At 37.3% G+C, this 22,436-nt stretch overlaps 1 protein-coding gene across 3 annotated transcripts; it reads left to right on the plus strand.

The window, feature by feature from the left end:
• The first annotated feature begins 13 nt into the window (after positions 1-13).
• LOC109217832 (alpha,alpha-trehalose-phosphate synthase [UDP-forming] 1) lies at positions 14-21,939 on the plus strand. 3 transcript variants are annotated; one of them, XM_019382107.1, is made up of 18 exons: positions 14-354; positions 4,794-5,222; positions 5,365-5,462; positions 5,633-6,021; positions 7,663-7,777; positions 7,928-8,029; positions 9,147-9,297; positions 10,753-10,841; positions 10,923-10,971; positions 12,644-12,744; positions 17,798-17,985; positions 18,925-19,042; positions 19,688-19,867; positions 19,947-20,069; positions 20,146-20,233; positions 20,393-20,523; positions 20,653-20,751; positions 21,203-21,939. In XM_019382107.1, the coding sequence occupies exons 2-18, from the start codon at positions 4,844-4,846 to the stop codon at positions 21,587-21,589; spliced, it is 2,787 nt and encodes a 928-aa protein (XP_019237652.1). In that variant the 5' UTR covers positions 14-354; positions 4,794-4,843; the 3' UTR covers positions 21,590-21,939. The 3 variants fall into 3 exon arrangements, with proteins under 3 accessions (XP_019237652.1, XP_019237653.1, XP_019237654.1); XM_019382108.1 differs by lacking the exon at positions 14-354 and adding an exon at positions 3,647-4,008 and having other exon boundaries at positions 21,203-21,761; XM_019382109.1 differs by lacking the exon at positions 14-354 and having other exon boundaries at positions 4,780-5,222; positions 21,203-21,761.
• The last annotated feature ends 497 nt before the right edge of the window (positions 21,940-22,436 follow it).

Genomic DNA, 22,436 nt, shown 5'->3' on the forward strand with positions numbered 1-22,436 from the left:
GGCGGAGATATCCCCATCTCACCCAGCAAAATCCCCTTTTCGCGATTCTGAGCATAATATAATTCTTCATATGCGCGCGCACGTACACATTTCACTGAAGCTGTGAATTGCAATTTAAAAAAAAAAAAAAAACATAAAGCTGCCTTTTCCTTTCATTTGCCTTTTGCCTCTCTTTTTATTCTCGAGCCTTCTCTTTCTTAGCCTGAAAGCTGCCTTCCTCTCTCCCTCTATAGCACTGGTCAGTGGCCACTCTATATATATGCTCTGCAAAACATCTTTTCTCTCTTTCAATTTCAGCCACATTTCCAATTTGAGAATCTAAACATTCATCGCTCATCGCTGCTCAACTTTCAGGTATTTTTTCTCTCTCTGCTATCTCTTTCTGAAAAGTGAAATCTGTGCGGTATGTATATGTATGTGCTGCTGCATGTATTTGGCTGATTGAACGAGGTTAATTGAATGATCTGGATTTGAATCCGCGATCACAAAATCGCTGAATTTCTGGTTGAACAAGCACTTTTTATTTGCATTGTGAAAGAGGATGTGAATCCTTAGCTGTTCGCTCTGCTTTTTTAATGCCGTTATTTTGAATCATGTTTCGGGAATTTTCTGTTTGCATGATTTTCAGATAAAGTGATGATTAGATTTTAAATTTATACTATTTTATAAAGAGTTTAACCAATATTCAGTGACTGTGAAACGAACTTTTAAACTTTGTTTTTAAAATGATAAATCTTATTTTTATGAAGAATTACCAGTAAATATTTTTTGTTTAATATATGTATATTTTTACAAATATCTTTTGTTTAATCTGATAGTGAAAAAAAGAGCTGGTGTATTAAACGCAATATATGTGGAAGTATAGATATCCTTCCACATGTAATAGAAAAGATCTACTTCGCCTGATTTAGGAGTGAGTATTAGATGCTGAATTTTGAGGACACAATTTGAAGTGCAAAAAAGGTGACGTAAAAAGTGCATTGGTAGTCCGCCACTCCATCTTGAATGCAGGAACTCATGTACTGTTGTGCTTGCCCACTCAATTTGAACTTGATAATTTTCAGAAGAATAGAATCGGTACACTACATTTAAAAACTATTTTCAGTCATACTTGCTTATGTGGATTTTGGAATTTAACAAATAACATTTAAATTCATTATTTCAGGGTAAAATTTTCAAGTTCTTGTCACCAAAAAATGCTAAAATAATTCTGGTGCTCCATATAGTCTGTGAAATGTCACATCTGTGTGTGTATGTGTTTGATTGTTGTAAAGTTGTGTTCAATCCACCCTCCACTTTATTTTCCACTAGGACTGCTGCATAGAGAGAAATCAGAAAAGCTTTGTGGATTTTGTTTTTGCTCTCATTGTTAGTTTTGTGGAAAAAGATTCGGTTGGTTAGGATTGATGTGAACGCCAACCTCGTGAAGCAAAATATTAAATCCTCATTGGCTGTGGTGACTGCTGCTATATATACAGCACATCATCCACACACACTTCGTATTTCCTAAGAAGGCCTAGGGCTTTTATTAATAGTCAATTATTCAGGTGGTCACTCAACTTTGCATATTGCACTCAGAATGTTACTCAATTAGATTTTTTAAATTTTGGATTGCCAAATACCTATTTTACCCTCTAAATTATAAACATTTATTTTCTTTTTATTTTTTTAAACTTTTTAATATTATGATTTTCCCTTTTAATTTATATTATGGACGTACCTATATAATAAATAAATATTATTTATAATTTAAAAAAATAAAAAGTATTTAAGCATCTATAATGCTGGAATAACAAAATAATGAGCACAGTAAAAAAAATTAATTAGAATAATTTGTTCGCAATAATAATTTTAGAATTAACAATAAAAATTCAAAAATTTATTTACACAATTCAGAATGAAAGAAAATAAAGGATATATATATATATATATATATATATATATATATATATACACGCCATGCACATGATATAAAAATAATTATTTAAATAAAGATATTTTTATAATATACAATATATATTCTTGAAATTATGCTCAATTATATTATATATATTCCATGCACGACTTAACATAGCATATTTTACCCTATACAGATAGTCCCCTTGCTTTCCGGTGACATAACTTTGTGTCGTCGGAAAGTTGGTAGAAACTTAATAATAAGATTGAACATAATTTTTAAGAATATATAATGTATATTATAAAAATATCTTTTATTGAAATAATTATTCTTATATTACGTGCATGGAATATATGTTTTACAACCTTTATTTTCTTTCATTCTGAATTGTGTAAATAAAATTTTATTGTTAATACTATAATTATTATTACGAACAAATTTTTCTCATTAATTTTTTTACTATACTCATTATTTTGTTATTCCAGCATTATAGATTCTTAAATACTTTTTGTTTTCTTAATTTATAAATAATATTTACTTATTCTATAGGCAAATCCATAATATAAATTAAATTGGGAAAAATCATAATTTTAAAAAGTTTAAGAAAATAAAAAGAAGATAAATGTTTATAATTTAGAGTGTAAAATAGGTATTTGGCAATCCAAAATTTGGAAAATCTAGTTGAGTGACCTTCTAAGTGCAATAAACATAGTTCAGTGACCTTGTTGTTACAAACGAAAGAAAAATGACTTTAGAAGATAATTTGGGATAGTTGAGTGATCGTTTGAGTAATTGACTCCTTTTATTAACGGTAAAGTTTTCTATGATTGACCAATAATACAGAATTTCTTTTAAGAATATTTCTTAATGCTTGTTTTGTTAAGTTTAAATGTTTATCCCACTTATGATGTTAATTGATTTTTACTTTATCAGACATTTTAATTCGTTATAACAAGTAATTTATTTTATTCCAGCACATCGTCCACGCACATTTCGTATTTCCTAAAAAGGCCCAAGGCTTTTATTAGTAATTTATTAACGATAAACTTTTATATGATCAACCAATAAAATAGAATTTTTTTTAAAGACTATTTGTTAATACTCATTTTGTTAAGGTTTTAACTTATATCCACTTATGACATAATTGACTTTTACGTTTTTAGACATTTAATTTGTTATAACAGACGTTTATTTTATTTCTAGATTTCCAAATTAGATTATTATAGATGTGGTTGTTGTTTTATGTCGTTTCAGTCTGGTGTAAAAAGAGTATACAATAGCATAAAAGTTAAATTTATTTATTAAACTTTATAATAGGTCATTTATTTTATTTTCTATATTTTCAAATTTAAATTTTATAGAGTGTTACCTCTTCGCCCTTGTTGTGTCATTTAAAATTAAATTTGATAGTGTGAAAAAGTCATAGATAATATTGTCGGGGCATAGAAGTAAACTTATGCATTAGATTTTTACTAACAACTTTGAATTGAAAATTAAAGCCTCAGACTTCGCTGGACAACGTTACATTAACCTGGGGTCCTAAAAGCCTATATACGGAAAAATCATTTTGAGATTCCTTTTCAGATATTAAAAAAGGAATATAAAATAGACCCTTTCAAAGACTCAAGTGGCCCATAGACCCTTCAAAAGAGGGTTCAGGTTCTCTATAATTTGTTCTGATTAATTTTTTATTAGGTTCACTTTCTAAGAGAATTTTTTAATTAAAACAAAAATTAATTCCTGGGTATTACCATGAGTGTGCATTCTTGCGTAAGTGCTGCCTTTTCCAGCCTTTTTAAATACGAATCTCAAAAACTAAAATCTCTGTGTCAGCTGCATGGCTGTAAGGCTTTATGTACCTTTTAAAGCTTACACGAGGATTCGTCTGCTCTTCCACTTCCACTTCCTCTCTCGCTATGATAATTCTCTCTTCTCTGCCACCCGAAATCTTTATATACTCTAATTTCTCCCTCTTTCACCTCAATCAAAGGTTGCCAATTTAATTCACCCACCAAATGCTAATTCTTTGTTCTAACTCTTGCTCTTTTGAGTCATGATTCTATAGCTTTCTGGTTATTGACGTTTGGATCAAATTAGGCCAGAACCCTCAGGTTTGACCGAGTCTTGATTTTATTTTCCCGTTTTCGCGATATACTCCTCTGGTTGTTTTTGAAGTTGGGTTAGGATTGTTTACCTGTCACACAAATATTTGTGGCATTATTAGCTGAGCAAAAGGTTAGAATTCTCAATTCTATAGCAGGCGTTTGATTTTCTGCATGCAATGTGTTTGTGCTAGTGTCCGCGTTGAATCTAATAATTGTTCTGAAGCATTACAATCGTTCTTTCTTTTACTTTTTGTGCGCCTTTATACTTATACACTTGTCGTTGCTCACTTTGGTTGATTTTTCTTGTTTTCTTGACCTGAACTTGAGATACCAAATGAATTTGTACAACGTGATTAATTAAAAACCTTGGAGGAAAACAGCCAAGACTCTTAGTGCTAGACCCCATTTCCCCTGTAGAATTCTGTGGATCCCATTCTCCCTGTTATCTCTTCCTTAGTATAACTCCGTTTTTCTCTATTATTGGTTATTCTAATTTTTAAATATTGGATTGGTACGTGTCTAAATGTAGCTACATGGATAGTGAAGAGTCGTATAGCTGATCCCCACTAGCTTGGGATTGAGGCGTATTTGTTGTTTTTTTATTGGTTTATTTAACAAGAATGCTGATGTCCTGTTCATATATGTTACCCTGGGCTGTGCAATTGCATTTTCACTGTTCGTACCTGAGGCGATTGTGGAATTTTATAAATTCTTATATCATTCAGGGGGGAGTTTCTTCTATCACTACCTCTTAATTTGCTATAATCAAGATGAAAGACGTTTGTTTTCAGGGACAATAGAACTCTATTAAATTCATCCTAGGAGGTCTTATTCTAGACAGATGCCAGGGAACAAGTACAACGGAAACCAAACGGTTGCCACCACTCGATTGGAGAGGCTATTGAGAGAAAGAGAGCTAAGGAAAACTAGCAGAACTTCTCATCAAACAAGCGATTCTACTGATAGCAACAGGGGCAATGAGCTCTCTGACCATGATTTTCGCCAAGGAGAAGCTGATAATGCAGGAGTTTCATATGTCGAACAGTACCTAGAAGGAGTTGCACGAGCATATAGTGAGGGATGGGAGCGGCCCGATGGACGGCCCACCAGACAACGTCTCCTGGTTGTGGCTAATAGGTTACCTGTCTCTGCAGTAAGAAGGGGTGAGGAATCCTGGTCTCTGGAGATAAGTGGTGGAGGTCTAGTTAGTGCTCTTCTTGGTAAGCTAGCTTCCTTCCAGTCATATCTTATTTTACATTTTGACTCTTATTTTTACCTAGACTCTAATTATCTCTTTTTGGGAGTTTGATGTTCATATTATCTAAGAGATGGTCTAATTGTTCTGGAAATAATTTGTTGAAGGTGTGAAGGAGTTTGAGGCTAGATGGATTGGTTGGGCGGGTGTGAACGTGCCAGATGAGGCGGGGCAGAGGGCACTTACTAAAGCACTGGCAGAAAAGGTTTTAATACATCGTCCTCATCATGTTTTTGCCACCATATTTCAGTTTACCACACTTCATTGCCATTTTGAATTTAGGACTTCGGAGATTGCTTTACTTTTTTTTTTCTCCAAGAAGAATGCTTTACCTATATCCTGCATTTGTTTACCCTTTTGATACTGTTCTCGTAGAGGTGTATCCCTGTGTTCCTGGATGAAGAAATTGTTCATCAGTATTACAACGGTTATTGCAACAACATATTGTGGCCTCTTTTTCATTATCTTGGACTTCCGCAAGAAGACCGCCTCGCGACTACCAGAAGTTTCCAGTCTCAGTTTGCTGCTTATAAGAAAGCGAATCAAATGTTTGCTGATGTCGTGACTGAACATTATGAAGAAGGTGATGTAGTCTGGTGTCATGACTACCATCTCATGTTCCTTCCTAAATGTCTCAAGGAGTACAACAGCCAAATGAAAGTTGGGTGGTTTCTACACACACCCTTTCCATCCTCAGAAATCCACAGGACATTGCCATCTAGATCGGAGCTGCTCCGAGCAGTTCTCGCGGCTGATTTGGTTGGGTAAATTCTCCTTTGAGCAACTCATTCTCCTTCATATCATCTAACTTCCTGTTTTTGTTTAACCTTCAAAATTTGGAAATAGTTGTTGGGACCTCAGAGTGATATTCCTGTCTCTCTGTGGTGAGAGTGAAAGTTGAAGTAGTGGATTGCAAGGATCTTGAATTCTAAGGTTGTAGGCGTCGATCTGCGGGTTTTGTTTAGTAGAATTAACTTATTACCGGTAAAAAAGAAATAACGTACTAGTGGTTAGATTTCTGTGAAATCTCTTCCTCGCACTAACTTTACCTGGTGAGGCATGGCTTGAAAGATATGCTTTGGTAACACCTAGCATGATTGTGAAAGACACTCTGCCAAGAAAGTATAACTAGGAAAAGTCTATATTAAAGAGATTTACATTAGACCTTAATAGCAAAGTGTGCTGGTTCTGCTATTTCAAATCTGCAGCAGTTTCCTCATCATTAATGTTGAGAATAATGGGTGTTCCATGAATCTGCTATTAGTTTGCTGCTAGTTCAGTTATGTTATGCTTGGAAATTCATGCTGAAGTTGATGATCCTTTTATTGAATTATTATTTGCTAGGATGTTTGGATTTAGTTGTGTTGAGATTGTGATGCTTCAATTTCCAGTGACCATTTCTATCTGCATGAACTTGTACCGTTATGCTTTTAAATACAAATTTCCACTTCTGGTTTAGAATGCAGTACCAAGAACTTCCATGCATCGAATGTCTCCTATTAGAGTCCTTTCCGTTTTTTGGTGAGAGGATTCCATGTATAATATGAGGTATTCTTTCAGTTCTTTGGATTGTAAAGCTTCAGATAAAAGTTTAAGCCAGTGTGACTTTTTCCCTTTTCAAAAACCAGACCCTATTACTTAATTACTAAAAACTTGATTGTATTTGGGCTAAAGTTGGAATGGTAATCCAAGTGGCTTCTTATTTGCTCCTTCTAATGTTCTATTGAATGCTAATCATAAAACATAATGCTCACATGGGTTTTCCTCCGTAAATAATACGTGTGTGGTTATATTTTCAAAACAAACTGTCTGCCAGTTTAGGTTCTTGTATTTCAAACTACACTTTGAAGTTTCATTCCAGAGTTTAAGCTGATAAGAAAAAAAAATAGGATTCCACTAGTTAACATCTATGTGATAAGAAAGTGTACTGGCGAAGTTGGTTCACAAATCGTAGCATAACTTTTCAAGTTAAGCTGGAAAGGAGAATATGCTGGTTTCACTGGTAATTTTTATCTGTCTGTATAATGACTATCCAATAATTCTAGAAGACTAACATGAGTTGCTCTTCCTCTTGATTTTTCATCAGATACCAGTGTGTACTATATTGCTCATCTGTGGGTTTCCTTGGTACTATGTTTTGGTTGTATCATGCCAGAGTAACTAACTTCCACTTCATTGCACATCTTTGACTTCCTGGTCCGTTAAGGAAATGATGTCCACTTTTTCTCCTGTGACTTTTCATCCGTTAACCTCTATGTAATGAAAGTCCTTAGGGCTTTGACCTATATTTGCATAGTTTGATGATTTAAAACCATCTAATTGTTACTCAAGCCAGGAATGATTAGTCATGTTTTAGGGATTTTATTGGACTTCTAATGGATCAGTATGCTAAATTTCCTCTGCAGTTTTCATACCTATGACTATGCAAGGCATTTCGTTAGTGCCTGTACTCGTATCCTTGGACTTGAAGGAACTCCCGAAGGAGTAGAAGATCAAGGTAGACTGACCCGTGTCGCTGCGGTATGTTAAAGTTAACTTTCTACACTTTCACACAACATTTCTGCATTAAGAACTTCTCTAATCCTCATCTAAAAGATTTTGTGTACTTAGCCTTGCAAAATATCAACTTGGTTTCTTTCTGAGCAATTTTTAAATTGTTTGTACATACAGTTTCCCATTGGTATAGATTCAGAGCGATTCATTCGAGCACTTGAAGTTCCTCAAGTTCAGGAACATATTAAAGAACTAAAAGATAGATTTGCTGGGAGAAAGGTATTTCTCTCCCGCTCTGTATCCTCTCTCTATCTAGCCTAGTTTTTCTTTTTGAAATGATATCACTTTCATAAAGTAGGAAAAATCTTTTTGTTTTTTCTGATTGCAAACGTTTATATTTGCAATATGCATCACATGGGGAACAATTTGCTTTTAGAAATTTTTTTCACCAATTTCACTGTCTATTTTTAACTGTGAAATCTTGGCCTTGAATTCCATCAACATCATATTTCCGCTTCCCAGTTCCTTAGGCCAGTTGGGGACTTGGTCATGACCTGGATCCATCTTGGGTAATTTTACCATCGCCTTCTGAAAATTGTACCTCCCCTACAAAGATTACAGAAGTAATGTCTCCCTTTTCTAATAGTGTACTTTCGATAAAAATGGGGGCTAGATAAAATAGTACGAAACAGGGGCAGGCATGCGCCATAGATTCTAGTCCTACGGCTACCTGTCATCACAATGCTTTCACGTGCTTACATCAAGCAAAAAGTTGCCTGTTTGCTGCACCGAAGGTGTATCTTGAAGGCGTAATAAGTAAATTCTTCCGTTCTGTTACTTTAGTTGACATGCTTACCATTTAGATAGTCGGATATTTCTTACTGAATTTTTCCTATTATGAAACAGTATATAGATATGAATATGGAAATTGGACAGAAATTTAAAAAAAAAAAAAAGAAAGAACAAAAAGAGAGAAAGATTTCTTTGCATTTGCCAGGAGTAACTATGTTCCGTTGTTTTGCTGCCTTAAAGCAGATGTGGCTTTTACACTCTTAGAATTTCCATGTGGCTTTATCATTCCCCATTTTTCTGTTTTGTACAAAATCCATATTCCTTTTTTCATTAAAAGGTGAAATGTATTTGCTTCTAAGTCATGTATGTTTCAATTTTCTGAAGGCTACCTGGAATTTCCCACCCTTTGTTGCAAAGCTATGTCAGTCTAGTGTTCTTGCTAATCATTTTTTTATCTTGTTTTATGTATACCAAACTCGTATCACTTTCTTCTGTTTCTGCCTGTAGTCAGGTAGGAGGATGACCTTAGCTACTGCAATTGTTTATGCATTGGTCCTATAAACTTTGACCTTGCTTAGTTTTCCCCAAATAAATTTGAATACAGGTGATGTTAGGAGTTGATCGTCTTGATATGATTAAAGGAATTCCCCAGAAGATCCTAGCATTTGAGAAGTTCCTTGAAGAAAACCCGTACTGGCGTGATAAAGTGGTTTTGCTGCAAATTGCTGTGCCAACAAGAACAGATGTTCCTGAATGTATTTTCTTGGGCACATTCATTCTGAGTTCTTCTTTATTTCGTTGAATCATTTTATTTTTTCCTTTTCTCCTATTTGCCATTACTGCCTGTAGGGAAAGTTTACTTTCCACTATACTGGTCCAGTTCATCATCAGCTGTTTTTACATCTGAACAGAGAGTTCCTAGGAAGGGGAGTTTTTTGATTCATAAGTCCATTGGTCAAAGCGTAAAAAAAATTTGTCTAGGGAAAGCATCATAGATTCTTTACCAAATATAGACGCTCTAAAAATTTAAAGATTCCTGTTAATGATCTTAATGATCCGGACTTGAGGGCTAGCTAGCTTTTAGAGTTGTTAAGTTAATTGTTAAATGTATAAAAAAAAGTGATCCAAACTTGAGTGCCCAGGAAAAAGACATGTGCCACAGGCATTCCATCATGAATCTATTTAGTTGCAGAATATAATCCTCCCTTCCTGTTGGCTACTTCATCTGTGCTTAGAACCATGAGTCGTCTTTGATTACTCCTAGCTTGTTAGCAAAGACTCAGATAGCTGCACCGGTAGGAGTGATCATTTTAGAGAAATCTCTCTGTCTCTCTCTCTCTCTTGCTCCTTCTTCAACTTTCCATCTCTTTCTGTCTTAAACCTGGTGCGTACTTTCCATATTGGTTTAGATATTCGAAGGCATTCATTGATGCTAAACTGTATGTTGAGGAATCGCGCCTCCTTTTACCTTCCATGCTATAGTTGTAATGAAGTTTTGTGCTGCAACAGAGACATCAGGTACAAAATTCAAATTAGAAAGTTGCGTAACAGTATAGTTTGCACCCAACAATGATCTGTCGTTACATTAAAGAACTTGGCAAAAAAACTAGTTGAGGTGGTTATCTGATTCTTTTTGTTTTCACTTAGAATAAGATTGCAGTGTGTAATGCTAGGACATTAGAAAAACATTACACATATAAAGTCTTTTCAAAGAAATTGAAGCAGTTCAATACAAATTTAGAATTCTTGAGAGCTAGTTCTGAGCATTAATCATCCAGCACAGTCCTCAACTTGGACGGAACATCCATGAGAGGAACAAAGATGGGATCCAAACCAAAGCTTATTACACTTATTATTCACCTATTTTCCAGTGGATTCCGTGAGATACTTTGTCTGTTGCATCCAGAAATGCTTCCATGGAAATGGCATTTTTAATCTGATGAACTTTGGTGACTAGCTTATTCTCCTTGAATTAGCTCGAGTACCACTCATAAGGGAGATTCTCTTGTAAGCTTTCAACTAGGACAATGCTTTACTTCCCTTTTCTGAATCTTAAAAACTTTAGTATCTGGGAACTCATGAACCCAGGTGGACCTTAAAGGACAGTCAAATGTCAATGAGATTTACTTGGTTATAAATGCTGATGTATGTCAATTTATCTTCATGCTTAAGTATGATATTTTACTTGGTTTTACCTTGTATTTTTGCAGACCAAAAACTTACTAGTCAGGTTCATGAGATTGTTGGACGCATCAATGGCCGATTTGGAACTTTGACTGCAGTGCCTATTCATCATCTGGTTAGTCTTTTTTCCCTAAATTCATTGTTCCTGAATTTTATACCAAGGCTGAAATATGGTTATACTGTTTTTTCAATGCAGGATCGATCTCTTGACTTTCATGCATTATGCGCACTATATGCTGTAACTGGTAATCCCTTTCATCTTGCATTTAGTTCTATTAGCAGCTTTCACACCCCATATGCACCCCCAACCCCCACACTTCTTAGTTGCAGTACTCTATGCTATTCTGTGAGATAATAATGTGTAATAGTAGTGTTGTTTCTGCTCATCTATGTTTGGTCATTTTCTTCTGTACTTTACATGTAAGCACTAGTACATGCTTGTGCTCTCACCTGGTATGAGTTTATTAGATTGCCTCTGGAATTGGAACTAAACTATGAGAAGAGAAGAGCGGTGAGCAGTTGATGTTTATGTACGGTTGTACGCCTGGTTAGTAAATAGTTCTTTGTTAATACATATATGGGGAAGGGTACATCTCTACACAGTTTTCATAAGGTTGTTTCCCTTTGGGTTTGGTAATTCCGTTCTCTTTTAAAGCCACTTCTGGCAGAATTTAGGATAATTACTCTCCCAGGCTTAAAATACTTGTAGTTTCAGGACTCTTCTGGTCCTTACAAATGATATTGACAATGTAATAGCTTATAGAGGCCTCTGCATGTTCTCAGAGAAGTCTGCATCATGTTAGACTTTCTAGAAAAAGGTTATCAAACTTGCAGATCCTGGAATTGGTTCAAAACTTCTGAAAGAAGAATATACGTTTAGATCTGCTCACTGGGCTTTATTATTAAGATCTGGCATATTGTTTTAACTTCATCCTTTCTGTACTAAATGGTTGAATCGCTTTGATGTAGTAGTGAAATGTGGACATTCAGTTAGGGATGGGAAGGAGAATTGTGTCTATGAGCATGTAGGTATTGTGGTTATATATTTTCTTACTGCCTTTCTCCTGTGAAGTTCTTTCTGCCTCTGGCACCAAACCAACATATTCCTTTCCTCACACTCTCATTTTGCTTTCACCCAAGGCAGAAAGAGTTCAGCAGCTAGAAGCCCAACAGTCTGTTTTCTTGCTGCTTTCTTTGTTTTGGGTATCTTGCACTTCCTTCTCTATTGGTTGATTTGTTTATAATGAACACAGAAGTTTGACCATGATCTATAGATGGGTTTTACCCTGCATGTGGACTAGGGAGAATGATTTTATTGCTCTAGCCATGAAATGGTCTTTCAGGCGCAGGACCCTAGTGATTACCTGTTTGTTCCAACTTATTTCCTATATGGATTGTATTTGGAGCATGGACCACTGAGGTGCCGAGTTCCTAGTAAGCTACTGCAACCAGTCATGTATTAAAACATGGCTTATCCACTAGATAATGCATAAGTTGTGCTCCAGGATTTGAATAGGGAATGAGTATACTTGATCACATTCGGAAAACATATGCCTGCCATAGTCCAGATATACCTTATTGCTTTAGTGATCTTGAAGGGAAAAAAAATCCTTTACTAGTAATACAGTTTGTATTCTACTTGTCATATTACCGATGGTTCAAGACTATAAGGTAAAACGATATATTACTGACATGATGGTAAAAAGTTTGCAAATATATAATCATATAAAATAAATAATTACTGCAAGATTATCATTGTCATCGTCCCAAATACCATTCTTGCCAAAAGTTGATGTACTATTATATGATATATATTGGTACCTTCATTTGTCATTTCATCATTAGCTAAATCCATGTGGTAGCTACATGCCTGTTCCTGTTGTATTTGACTTCTTTTGGCAATGTCTTGTTCATCAGATGTAGCGCTGGTTACCTCCTTAAGGGATGGCATGAACCTTGTCAGCTATGAATTTGTGGCCTGCCAGGAGTCGAAAAAAGGGGTCCTTATTCTCAGCGAAGTAATAATCACATATCTAATTGCAATTCTATTTCCTCGAATGCCATATTTACAAGTTTTTTGGTTTCAAAAGTGTTTTATGCTTTCAGGCATTGTGAACAGATAAGATGAAAAGATTTTTGCAGCATAACCCACATAGACGGACATTTTTGTGTTCCTTTGCTACTTTATTTTGACGAGGCTAACAGTTTATCGAAAACAAAAGCAAGATTACAGTTATCCTAATTCCTTTCAAAATTTTGATGCCCCTCAGTCTTCTTGAATCACACATGATGCTCCATACATGGTATCTTTTGTTCTCTTACGTCTTATTCATTTCCAAAGTCAAGGAGGTTATTTTTCGTAAGACCTTTTGCAGATAGAACATCTGATTTGACAAGTTTCTGTGACACGGGCCATAATTTTCTTTCTGAACAACTGCGCTCCAGCTTCTTTGAACAGCCTCTGTTTTTGGTGTTTTTTCGTTTAGATTGTGTTAGTTTCATTGTATAAATAGTAGTAAATAACCCTAATCCCATATGTATTAGGAGTAGGACATATATTGTATATATAGGGCTCATTGTATCATTGTCATTAATTAATCAATAATAATATTTTCTCCCGTACATTCTCACATGGTATCAGAGCAACCGTGAGAAATTTATCGCTGTGCATAAATTCCAGCGACTTCGTGAAGAAAAAAAAAAGGTCAACCGGAAGCCCTTTTTTTTCGGCAAAAACAGTCTGTCCGCAAGAATAATACTATCCGTCAGTGTTGTGCAAAAACCAACACCACCGGAAAGTAGATCAGAGCTGGGCGACCAACCCAGTAAAAAATCTCCGGCAGAACAGGCTGCACGCGCTCCCACGCGTCGCCGGAAGAATTTCTCCCGCGGAGATCCGACACCCACGCGCCGGCGCGTGAGGCACTTTCCGGGCATCTTTTGACGAAGTTCCTTCAGGACAGTTGGATCGCCCTCAAATTCCGAGCCTACCCATAATTTTATTTTTCAATTCCGACCACTTTGAGTTTTTCTTCCGGCGAGCTACAGTGATTTTCCGGCGTGAACAGTGATCCCCCAGAAAATTTTTGCTTTTTCCGACACGATATTATAATGGAATTCGTATCGGAAGCCTTTAACTCACAATCCGTTGGATCCAATGCATTGAATCCTATCCAGATGGTTTCTTTACCGGATTATATTGAGTTCCTTCAGTACAAAGCACGTGAACAGACATCTTCAGGATTAACCTCCGTTGTTCCAACAAATAGTAGCATGACTGGTGTCTCCCAATCTTCACCTTCTGAGTCTTGGGTCATTGATTCAGGTGCATCTGATCATATTTCTGGTAACAAATCTCTTTTCACTAGTATCTCATATTCTCAATCTCTTCCAACAGTCACAATGGCCAATGGGTCTCAAGCCATGGCAACTGCAATAGGTCAAGCAAGTCCACTTCCTTCCTTACCTTTAGACTCAGTTAGCCGTTAGTCGCTTAGCCAAATCACTTAAATCTGCTGTTTTATTTCTTGATGACCTTGTTTTTATACAGGAACACAGTACAGGGCGGATCATTGGTATCGGACGTGAATCAAATAGACTTTATTACCTTATCCTTGCAAAATCACATGGACTCGCATCTTGTCTTCCTCCAATAACTTCTCCCGTTGCTGATTCACCAGATTTATTACATAAACGGTTAGGACATCCCAGTCTGTCAAAACTTCAGAAAATGGTAACTGGCTTATCTCACTTGTCCACTCTAGAGTGTGAGTTGTGTCAGCTCGGTAAGCATACCCGCTCCCATTTCCCGCGGCGTCTTGACAATCGAGCAGAGTCACCTTTTACTTTAGTCCATTCAGATGTTTGGGGTCCTAGTCGGGTTAGTTCTACCTTAGGATTCCGCTACTTTGTCAGTTTCATTGATGATTATTCCAGGTGCACTTGGATATTTTTGATGAAAAATCGATCTGAGTTTGTTTTCTATTTTCCAGACCTTCCATGCTGAAATTCAAAATCAATTTGGGGTTTCTATCCGCACATTTCGTAGTGATAATGCCCTAGAGTATTTGTCTTCCCCATTTCAGCAGTTTATGAACTCCCATGGGATTATTCATCAAACATCTTGTCCGTACACATCCCAACAAAATGGGGTAGCTGAAAGGAAGAATAGACATCTTATTGAAACTGCTCGTACCCTACTCATACAATCTCATGTTCCGCTGCGTTTTTGGGGGGATGCAATTCTTACATCTTGTTATCTTATTAATCGTATGCCATCTTCAGCTATCCAAAATCAAGTTCCATTCTCTGTCCTGTTTCCCCACTTACCTTTGTTCTCTCTTCCACCCCGTGGGAGTACGTGCTTTGTTCATGACCTTACTCCAGGAAAAGATAAGTTAGCTCCTCGTGCTCTTAAGTGCATATTTCTGGGTTATCGAGAACGCAAAAGGGATATCGATGTTATTCTCCTGACCTTCAGCGATTTCTTATGTCTGCTGATGTTACCTTCTTTGAAACCCAATCATACTTCACAGGTCCAGTTAATCACTTAGATATTTCTGAGGTGCTACCTGTTCCTTCTTTTGGAGATTCAGTCCCTATCTCCCATTCATCTTCCTCCATAGCTCCACCGCCTACAGTTCCAATTACAGCTCCACCACCTATAGCTCCAGTGTCACCACCGAGTCAAGTGCCACCACCTAGTCCAGTTCCACCAACTATAGCTCCAGTGCCACCACCTAGTCCAGTTCCACCAACTATAGCTCCAGTGCTACCACCTAGCGCAGTTCAACCTTCTACAGCTCCACCACTCCTAACTTATCATCGTCGTCCGCCCCCAACATCAGGCCCAGCTGATTCACGTCCTGCACCTGACCCTGCTAATACTGCGGATTTGTCTCCTCTTAATCAACCGATTGCACTACGAAAAGGTATACGGTCTACACTTAATCCTAATCCTCATTATATCGGTTTAAGTTACCATCGTCTCTCATCATCCCATTGTGCATTTGTGTCATCTTTGTCCTCTGTTTCCATCCCTAAGTCTACAGGTGAAGCACTGTCTCATCCCGGATGGTGACAAGCTATGATTAACGAGATGTCTGCTTTACATACAAGTGGTACTTGGGAGCTTGTTCCTCTTTCTTCAGGTAAATCGACTGTTGGTTGTTGTTGGGTGTATGCAGTCAAAGTTGGTCCAGATGGCCAGGTTGATCGACTTAAGGCTCATCTTGTTGCCAAAGGATATACTCAGATATTTGGACTTGATTACAGTGATACTTTCTCTCCCGTGGCTAAAATTGCATCAGTCCGCCTTTTTCTATCCATGGCTGCTGTTCGCCATTGGCCTCTCTATCAGTTGGACATTAAGAATGCTTTTCTTCACGGTGACCTTGAGGATGAGGTTTATATGGAGCAGCCACCTGGTTTTGTTGCTCAGGGGGAGTCTAGTGGCCTTGTATCTCGGTTGCGCCGGTCCCTCTATGGTCTAAAGCAGTCTCCTCGAGCCTGGTTTGGTAAGTTCAGCACAGTTATTCAGGAGTTTGGCATGACTCGTAGTGAAGCTGATCACTCTGTATTTTATCGACATTCTGCTTCAAATCTCTGCATTTATCTGGTCGTTTATGTTGACGATATTGTTATTACCGGCAATGATCAGGATGGTATTAGTAAGTTGAAGCAACATCTCTTTCAGCACTTTCAGACTAAAGATCTGGGCAGATTAAAGTGTTTTCTGGGTATTGAGGTCGCTCAGGCTAGCTCAGGTATTGTGATCTCACAACGGAAGTATGCCTTAGATATTCTTGAGGAGACAGGAATGACAGGTTGTAGACCTGTTGACACTCTGATGGATCCGAATTCTAAACTTCTGCCTGGACAGGGGGAGCCTCTTAGTGATCCTGCAAGATATAAGCGGTTGGTTGGTAAATTAAATTACCTCACAGTGACTAGACCTGACATTTCCTTTCCTTTCCTGTGAGTGTTGTGAGTCAGTTTATGGATTCTCCCTGTGATAGTCATTGGGATGCAGTTGTCCGCATTCTTCGGTATATAAAATCAGCTCCACACAAAGGATTATTGTTTGAAGATCGAGGCCATGAGCAGATCGTTGGATACTCAGATGCTGATTGGACAGGATCACCTTCTGATAGACGTTCTACATCTGGGTATTGTGTCTTAGTAGGAGGAAATTTGGTGTCTTGGAAGAGCAAGAAACAGAATGTGGTTGCTCGGTCTAGTGCAGAAGCAGAATATCGAGCAATGGCTATGGCCACATGTGAGCTAATTTGGATCAAACAGTTGCTCAAGGAGTTGAAATTTGGTGAGATCAGTCAGATGGGACTTGTGTGTGATAATCAAGTTGCTCTTCATATTGCGTCAAATCCAGTGTTCCATGAGAGAACTAAACACATCGAGATTGACTGTCACTTTGTTAGAGAAAAGATACTCTCGGGAGATATTGCTACAAAATTTGTGAAGTCGAATGATCAGCTTGCTGATATTTTTACCAAGTCCCTCACTGGTCCTCGTATTAGTTATATATGTAACAAGCTCGGTACATATGATTTACATGCACCAGCTTGAGGAGGGAGTGTTAGTTTCATTGTATAAATAGTAGTAAATAACCCTAATCCCATATGTATTAGGAGTAGGACATATATTGTATATATAGGGCTCATTGTATCATTGTCATTAATTAATCAATAATAATATTTTCTCCCGCGCATTCTCACAGATTGCTTTTATGTGACAGTGACACAACATAGCATGTCAACCAAATGAAAAAATCAATCCTTTTCTTTTCAGTTAGATATCCAAATAAACCATAACTGACATATTGCTTATTCTCTTCCTAATTGTGTAACTATTGAGTATTCTATGTCATACGTTGTCATGGAGTAAGATAATTTGTGAAATCAAAATAATGGAGCTACCATTTCAGTTTTGCAGTAATCTTGAAGGAAATTTTACTGCTGTGCTGTCCAACACATTGAAATTGTCTCATCTCTCTTTGTATGTGCATAGTTTCAATAGATAAATTTTCTAATCTTTAATCTCGTGCATTTGTAGTTTGCAGGTGCTGCACAGTCCTTAGGTGCTGGAGCAATTCTGGTGAATCCATGGAATATCACAGAGGTCGCTGCGTCGATTGGGCAAGCTTTAAATATGTCAGCCGAAGAAAGAGAAAAACGCCACAGGCATAACTTTCTGCATGTGACTACCCATACTGCTCAAGAATGGGCTGAAACTTTTGTGAGGTGAGAATACATTTCAGCAATAGCCTATTATCGTTAACAGTGTAAAGCTACTGTGGATTTTTGCCTAATCACTGATCAGACTCCTGTGAAGAACCTATTTGGCGGCAAAAGAGTAATAAAAGTATAAAACCATAAAATACCACCCTTATTGTTCTACTTTTGCTGTAAATGCTATGCTATGCAGCAAGGCTTCTTGAAGAAGCAAGATAGTAGAGAAGTCAGTTCTTGCTTGAGTTTAACTTCATGGCTGTGGCTCTTCAGTACTTTTTTTTTTTAACCGTGGTTTCCGGGCATCGCTTTGCGAACCCGACTAGCTGTACCCACCAGGACCCGCTGTTTCAATGTGTGCACCGCGGTTAGTTCCACGGGGCCCTGGAGACGCGGCCGGTTTGTAATGCCTCCCGTGGCCCTGCGGGGGCTCGAACTGGCGACCTGAAGGACTTTGTCCTCAGGCCTTTACCAGTTGAGCTACCCCTCAGGGTTGGCTCTTCAGTACTCATTTGCACTTTCTTTACTCAAGTTGATTCTTCCTATCTGTCTTTAGTTCGGAGTTATTTGATCCATGGATTGGAACAGGTCAGGTTAGACCTTAGATTTGTATTCTTATGTTCTTAGGGTCATAAAAGTACCTAGGCAGCCTGTTTAACTGACTAGGATCTTATGTCAGAATATACACTCTTATCTAAGGTATGCCTACCTTGAGAATGATTGGAGGCACCATATTATATAGTTTGCATATTTGCCTTGATCATTTCTATGATTTGTTGCATGGCTTCTCTCGATATTAAACAACTCTCCTATGTCAGCCGTTTTAATCTTTTCTCAGCATAGATACTGTTGGTGCAATTTAAGCATTACATGTTTATTAATTGAGATTATAAATGGCTTCTTTTTGATAAACTTTGCATATTAATCGGCCACTATTCCTCTTCTTCGCAGTGAACTAAATGATACAGTTATTGAAGCTCAACAGAGGATAAGAAAAGTTCCACCCCGGCTTAACATCAGTGATGCAATTGACCGCTATTTGTTGTCCAATAATCGTCTACTAATATTGGTACCACTCATCCCTCTTTCAAATGTGATCTGCTGAAATTATTTATCCAAAAGCTACAGTTAACTATTTCCCCTAATGATTCCTGTGATTGATAATAATCGTTTGATTCTGGAAGAGTTCATATATAGCAGAAAGGCTACCTAGATGGCTTTAGACGATGAAATCAAGTTAGTGGCAAAAGCCTATGCTAATTTGGATAGCATACCAACTGTTTTTGGATTTGACATGTTCACTCGAGTCCAAGTCATGTTGGTGATGCTTTGGTGTGCATATTATGGGTGAAGGGGGTGGCTAGTATGCTGCTAATGATTTTGGCTGTAGAAGTAAAGAATTAGCAATAGAAGAGTGAAGGGATCTAGGATGCTACCATGATATCGGGCCTTGGTGATTCTGGGAGGGAAACATCTCCAGTTAGTGGTAGACTTTGTGGGAAGGGGTTATACGTGTGAAGAAGAATAGATGCAGCCTCCCCTTCCCCGTACTTTGCCTTTGTGAGGACTCTTTGGATTTCTCTGTCGAATGCCTAAATTTCATGAGATATTATATATTTTTAAGTTTAATTTTCTGTTCTTTTATACTGATATGCAGCAACTAGCTATGTTAATGACAATTTCTTGACTTGATTACGGTGGTCCTCAAAAACAGGGTTTCAATTCTGCGCTGACAGAATCGGTGGATACCCCTGGAAGAAGAGGTGGAGATCAAATTAGAGAGATGGAACTGAAATTGCATCCCGAACTGAAAGAACCATTGACCGCAATCTGCAACGACCCAAAGACAACAGTTGTTGTCCTCAGTGGAAGTGACAGAAATGTCTTAGATGATGTACTGCATTACAACTAGCAAAATTTCAATTCCTTCAACTATAGCTACGTTTCCCCATGCCAATTTTGTACCTTTGCAGAACTTCAGTGAGTACAACATGTGGTTAGCAGCAGAAAATGGAATGTTTTTGCGATCTACAAATGGTGTATGGATGACAACGATGCCAGAGCATCTCAATATGGATTGGGTTGATAGTGTAAAGGTATGAACATGTGTAGCTAGGTTCTGAAAGTGGATTTTTCAGCTCTAACTTTTCTGGTTCTTTTGACTATATCCAGCACGTCTTCGAGTACTTCACTGAAAGGACACCGAGATCTCACTTTGAACAACGTGAAACTTCACTTGTTTGGAATTACAAGTATGCAGGTAATCTTAGTTTCGTCATCTATTTTCATTTCAAGAAAATTCAGTCATGTGGTTCTTGTTTTTAGATATTCAAGGTTTATCTTACCTTCGGCGTGTCAATTCTCTTTCCTCTTTTTAACTTATAATTTTCATTTGTGGGGTACTTCCATGTCCTTTTAGATGTTGAATTTGGAAGATTGCAAGCTAGAGACATGCTGCAGCATCTCTGGACAGGCCCAATATCAAATGCATCTGTTGACGTTGTACAAGGACTCCGCTCCGTTGAGGTCCGAGCAGTTGGTGTTACAAAGGTGACCACATTGTTTCTTATGATAATATGTGACCAGATAGTTGCTCCATGAATTTTGTTTCAAGCGCTTGATTAGTTCACGAGACAATTCTTTTTCCCAATTCTCATACACCCATATATACACATGCAGGGAGCAGCAATTGATCGTATACTGGGGGAGATAGTACATAGTAAAGCCATTGCAACACCAATTGATTACGTCTTATGCATTGGGCATTTCTTGGGGAAGGTAAATTCCTTAAAGCTATCAAAATATCCTTTCTTCAAGTTAATACTACTATTGCTGTGAACTTCAAATTTTATAACCCAAAGCTTCCGTCTGTTAAACTAGCTCCAGATTTTGATTAAGTGTGGTCCAACTATTATTTAAAAAAAAATGAACTAAATGCTCCCAACAGAATTAACTTAAGAAAATCAAAGTAGGATAGGTTGATCATTTGCAACTGTATACTTGTTTTCCTGTGTCCATCTTGAATTTTGTTGTTATATGCCCATTTTGTTGCTACACTATGTCCATCTGTATAAATATATTTAAATTAATGAGGCTAAACTAGATGGATCATGTTGCCAAATCCTTTGAACTTATATGCTTTAAGAGTCAAACTTCAAACTACGCCAGAGGTTTTTATGAAATACAGATGCCACTATTCTGATTTCTGTCTGGTGTCTTTGTAATGTAGGATGAGGATGTATATACCTTTTTCGAGCCAGAGCTTCCTTCTGATTGCATTGGTATTCCAAGGGGTAAGGTGTCTGATGCACTGAAGGTACCAGGGGAAAGGCGATCGGCGCCAAAAGCTCCGTCTAGCCGAACTAGCTCAAAATCATCTCAGAACAGGAATAGGCCTGTATCGAACTCGGAGAAGAAAACTTCCAATGGTGGTGGACGACGGACCTCACCTGAAAATGTGTCATGGAATGTGCTGGATCTGAAGAAGGAGAATTACTTCTCTTGTGCAGTTGGCAGGACTCGTACAAATGCTCGGTATTTGCTCAGTACGCCTGACGACGTTGTTGCTTTTCTAAAGGAATTAGCTGAAGCATCTATCTCAAATGCGCCATTATGAAAAGGATAAATGATGCTGGTTGCATCAAGTGATGAAGGATCAGTACCAAGTTTTTGATTGAGGGAGATTTGTATGGAGGATATTGAGCAACGTTTATACCTGATTTGCGTTGGATATATAGATGTCTGGATTCAAAATTCTACAAAGTAAAGAAATAACCTTTCTGCTAGCTAATAATAGACTCCCTCTGTCTCTCTTCCGACCCGTAGATGTTTTTGCCCGTTGGATTATCACTTAGAACTTTAACATACATATTGAGCAGTTCAAGATCACAAGCACTTGTCAACAACTCACAACCATCATTTATGGAGTCACTCATTAAAATAAACTTCAAAGGAGAATTTTTTTGTTGGTCATTGTTTTGTTTTCTAATGGTTAATTTCAGTCTTCTAAATGGGAATTCTTAGAAAGGCAGAGATATATTGGAATAATGATAAAAATAGTTAAAGGCAAATCTTATCCCTTGCTTATGGTGTAATAAAAGAGCAGTTGAGCTCACGTTGACTCTCTTAAGGGTTGCTTGAATGGAGAGATCTGGTTTCATGTTTCTAATTCACAAGATAAAATCATTGCACCTATTAGGTTTACATATATGAAAATTTGAACTACTTAAATCTTAAATCTTAGTGCTTCTATCCTAATTAGTGGTGGCAAAATGACTAAAAGAAAACAATTATCCACCCATATTATATATTAAAAAATAGTTTGGATAATGAATTATTTAAAAACGGGTCAAATATGGATAAAAACCATGTTATTCACTTAGAAAATGGATAACCAATAGATAACTAATGGGTTTAACTTTTACCTTTGTAAAGCCTCAAATTGATCATATTCAAGAAGCCAT

Source organism: Nicotiana attenuata, unplaced genomic scaffold (assembly GCF_001879085.1).
Source record: "Nicotiana attenuata strain UT unplaced genomic scaffold, NIATTr2, whole genome shotgun sequence".
Taxonomy (NCBI): Eukaryota; Viridiplantae; Streptophyta; class Magnoliopsida; order Solanales; family Solanaceae; genus Nicotiana; species Nicotiana attenuata.

Excerpts from the sequence above, each read along its gene's own strand:
- LOC109217832 (XM_019382107.1), top strand. The coding sequence starts at position 4,844 with ATGCCAGGGAACAAGTACAACGGAAACCAAACGGTTGCCACCACTCGA. Across the intron at positions 5,463-5,632 it reads CTAAAGCACTGGCAGAAAAG|AGGTGTATCCCTGTGTTCCT; the intron begins GTTTTAATACAT and ends CTGTTCTCGTAG. Across the intron at positions 7,778-7,927 it reads GACTGACCCGTGTCGCTGCG|TTTCCCATTGGTATAGATTC; the intron begins GTATGTTAAAGT and ends TTGTACATACAG.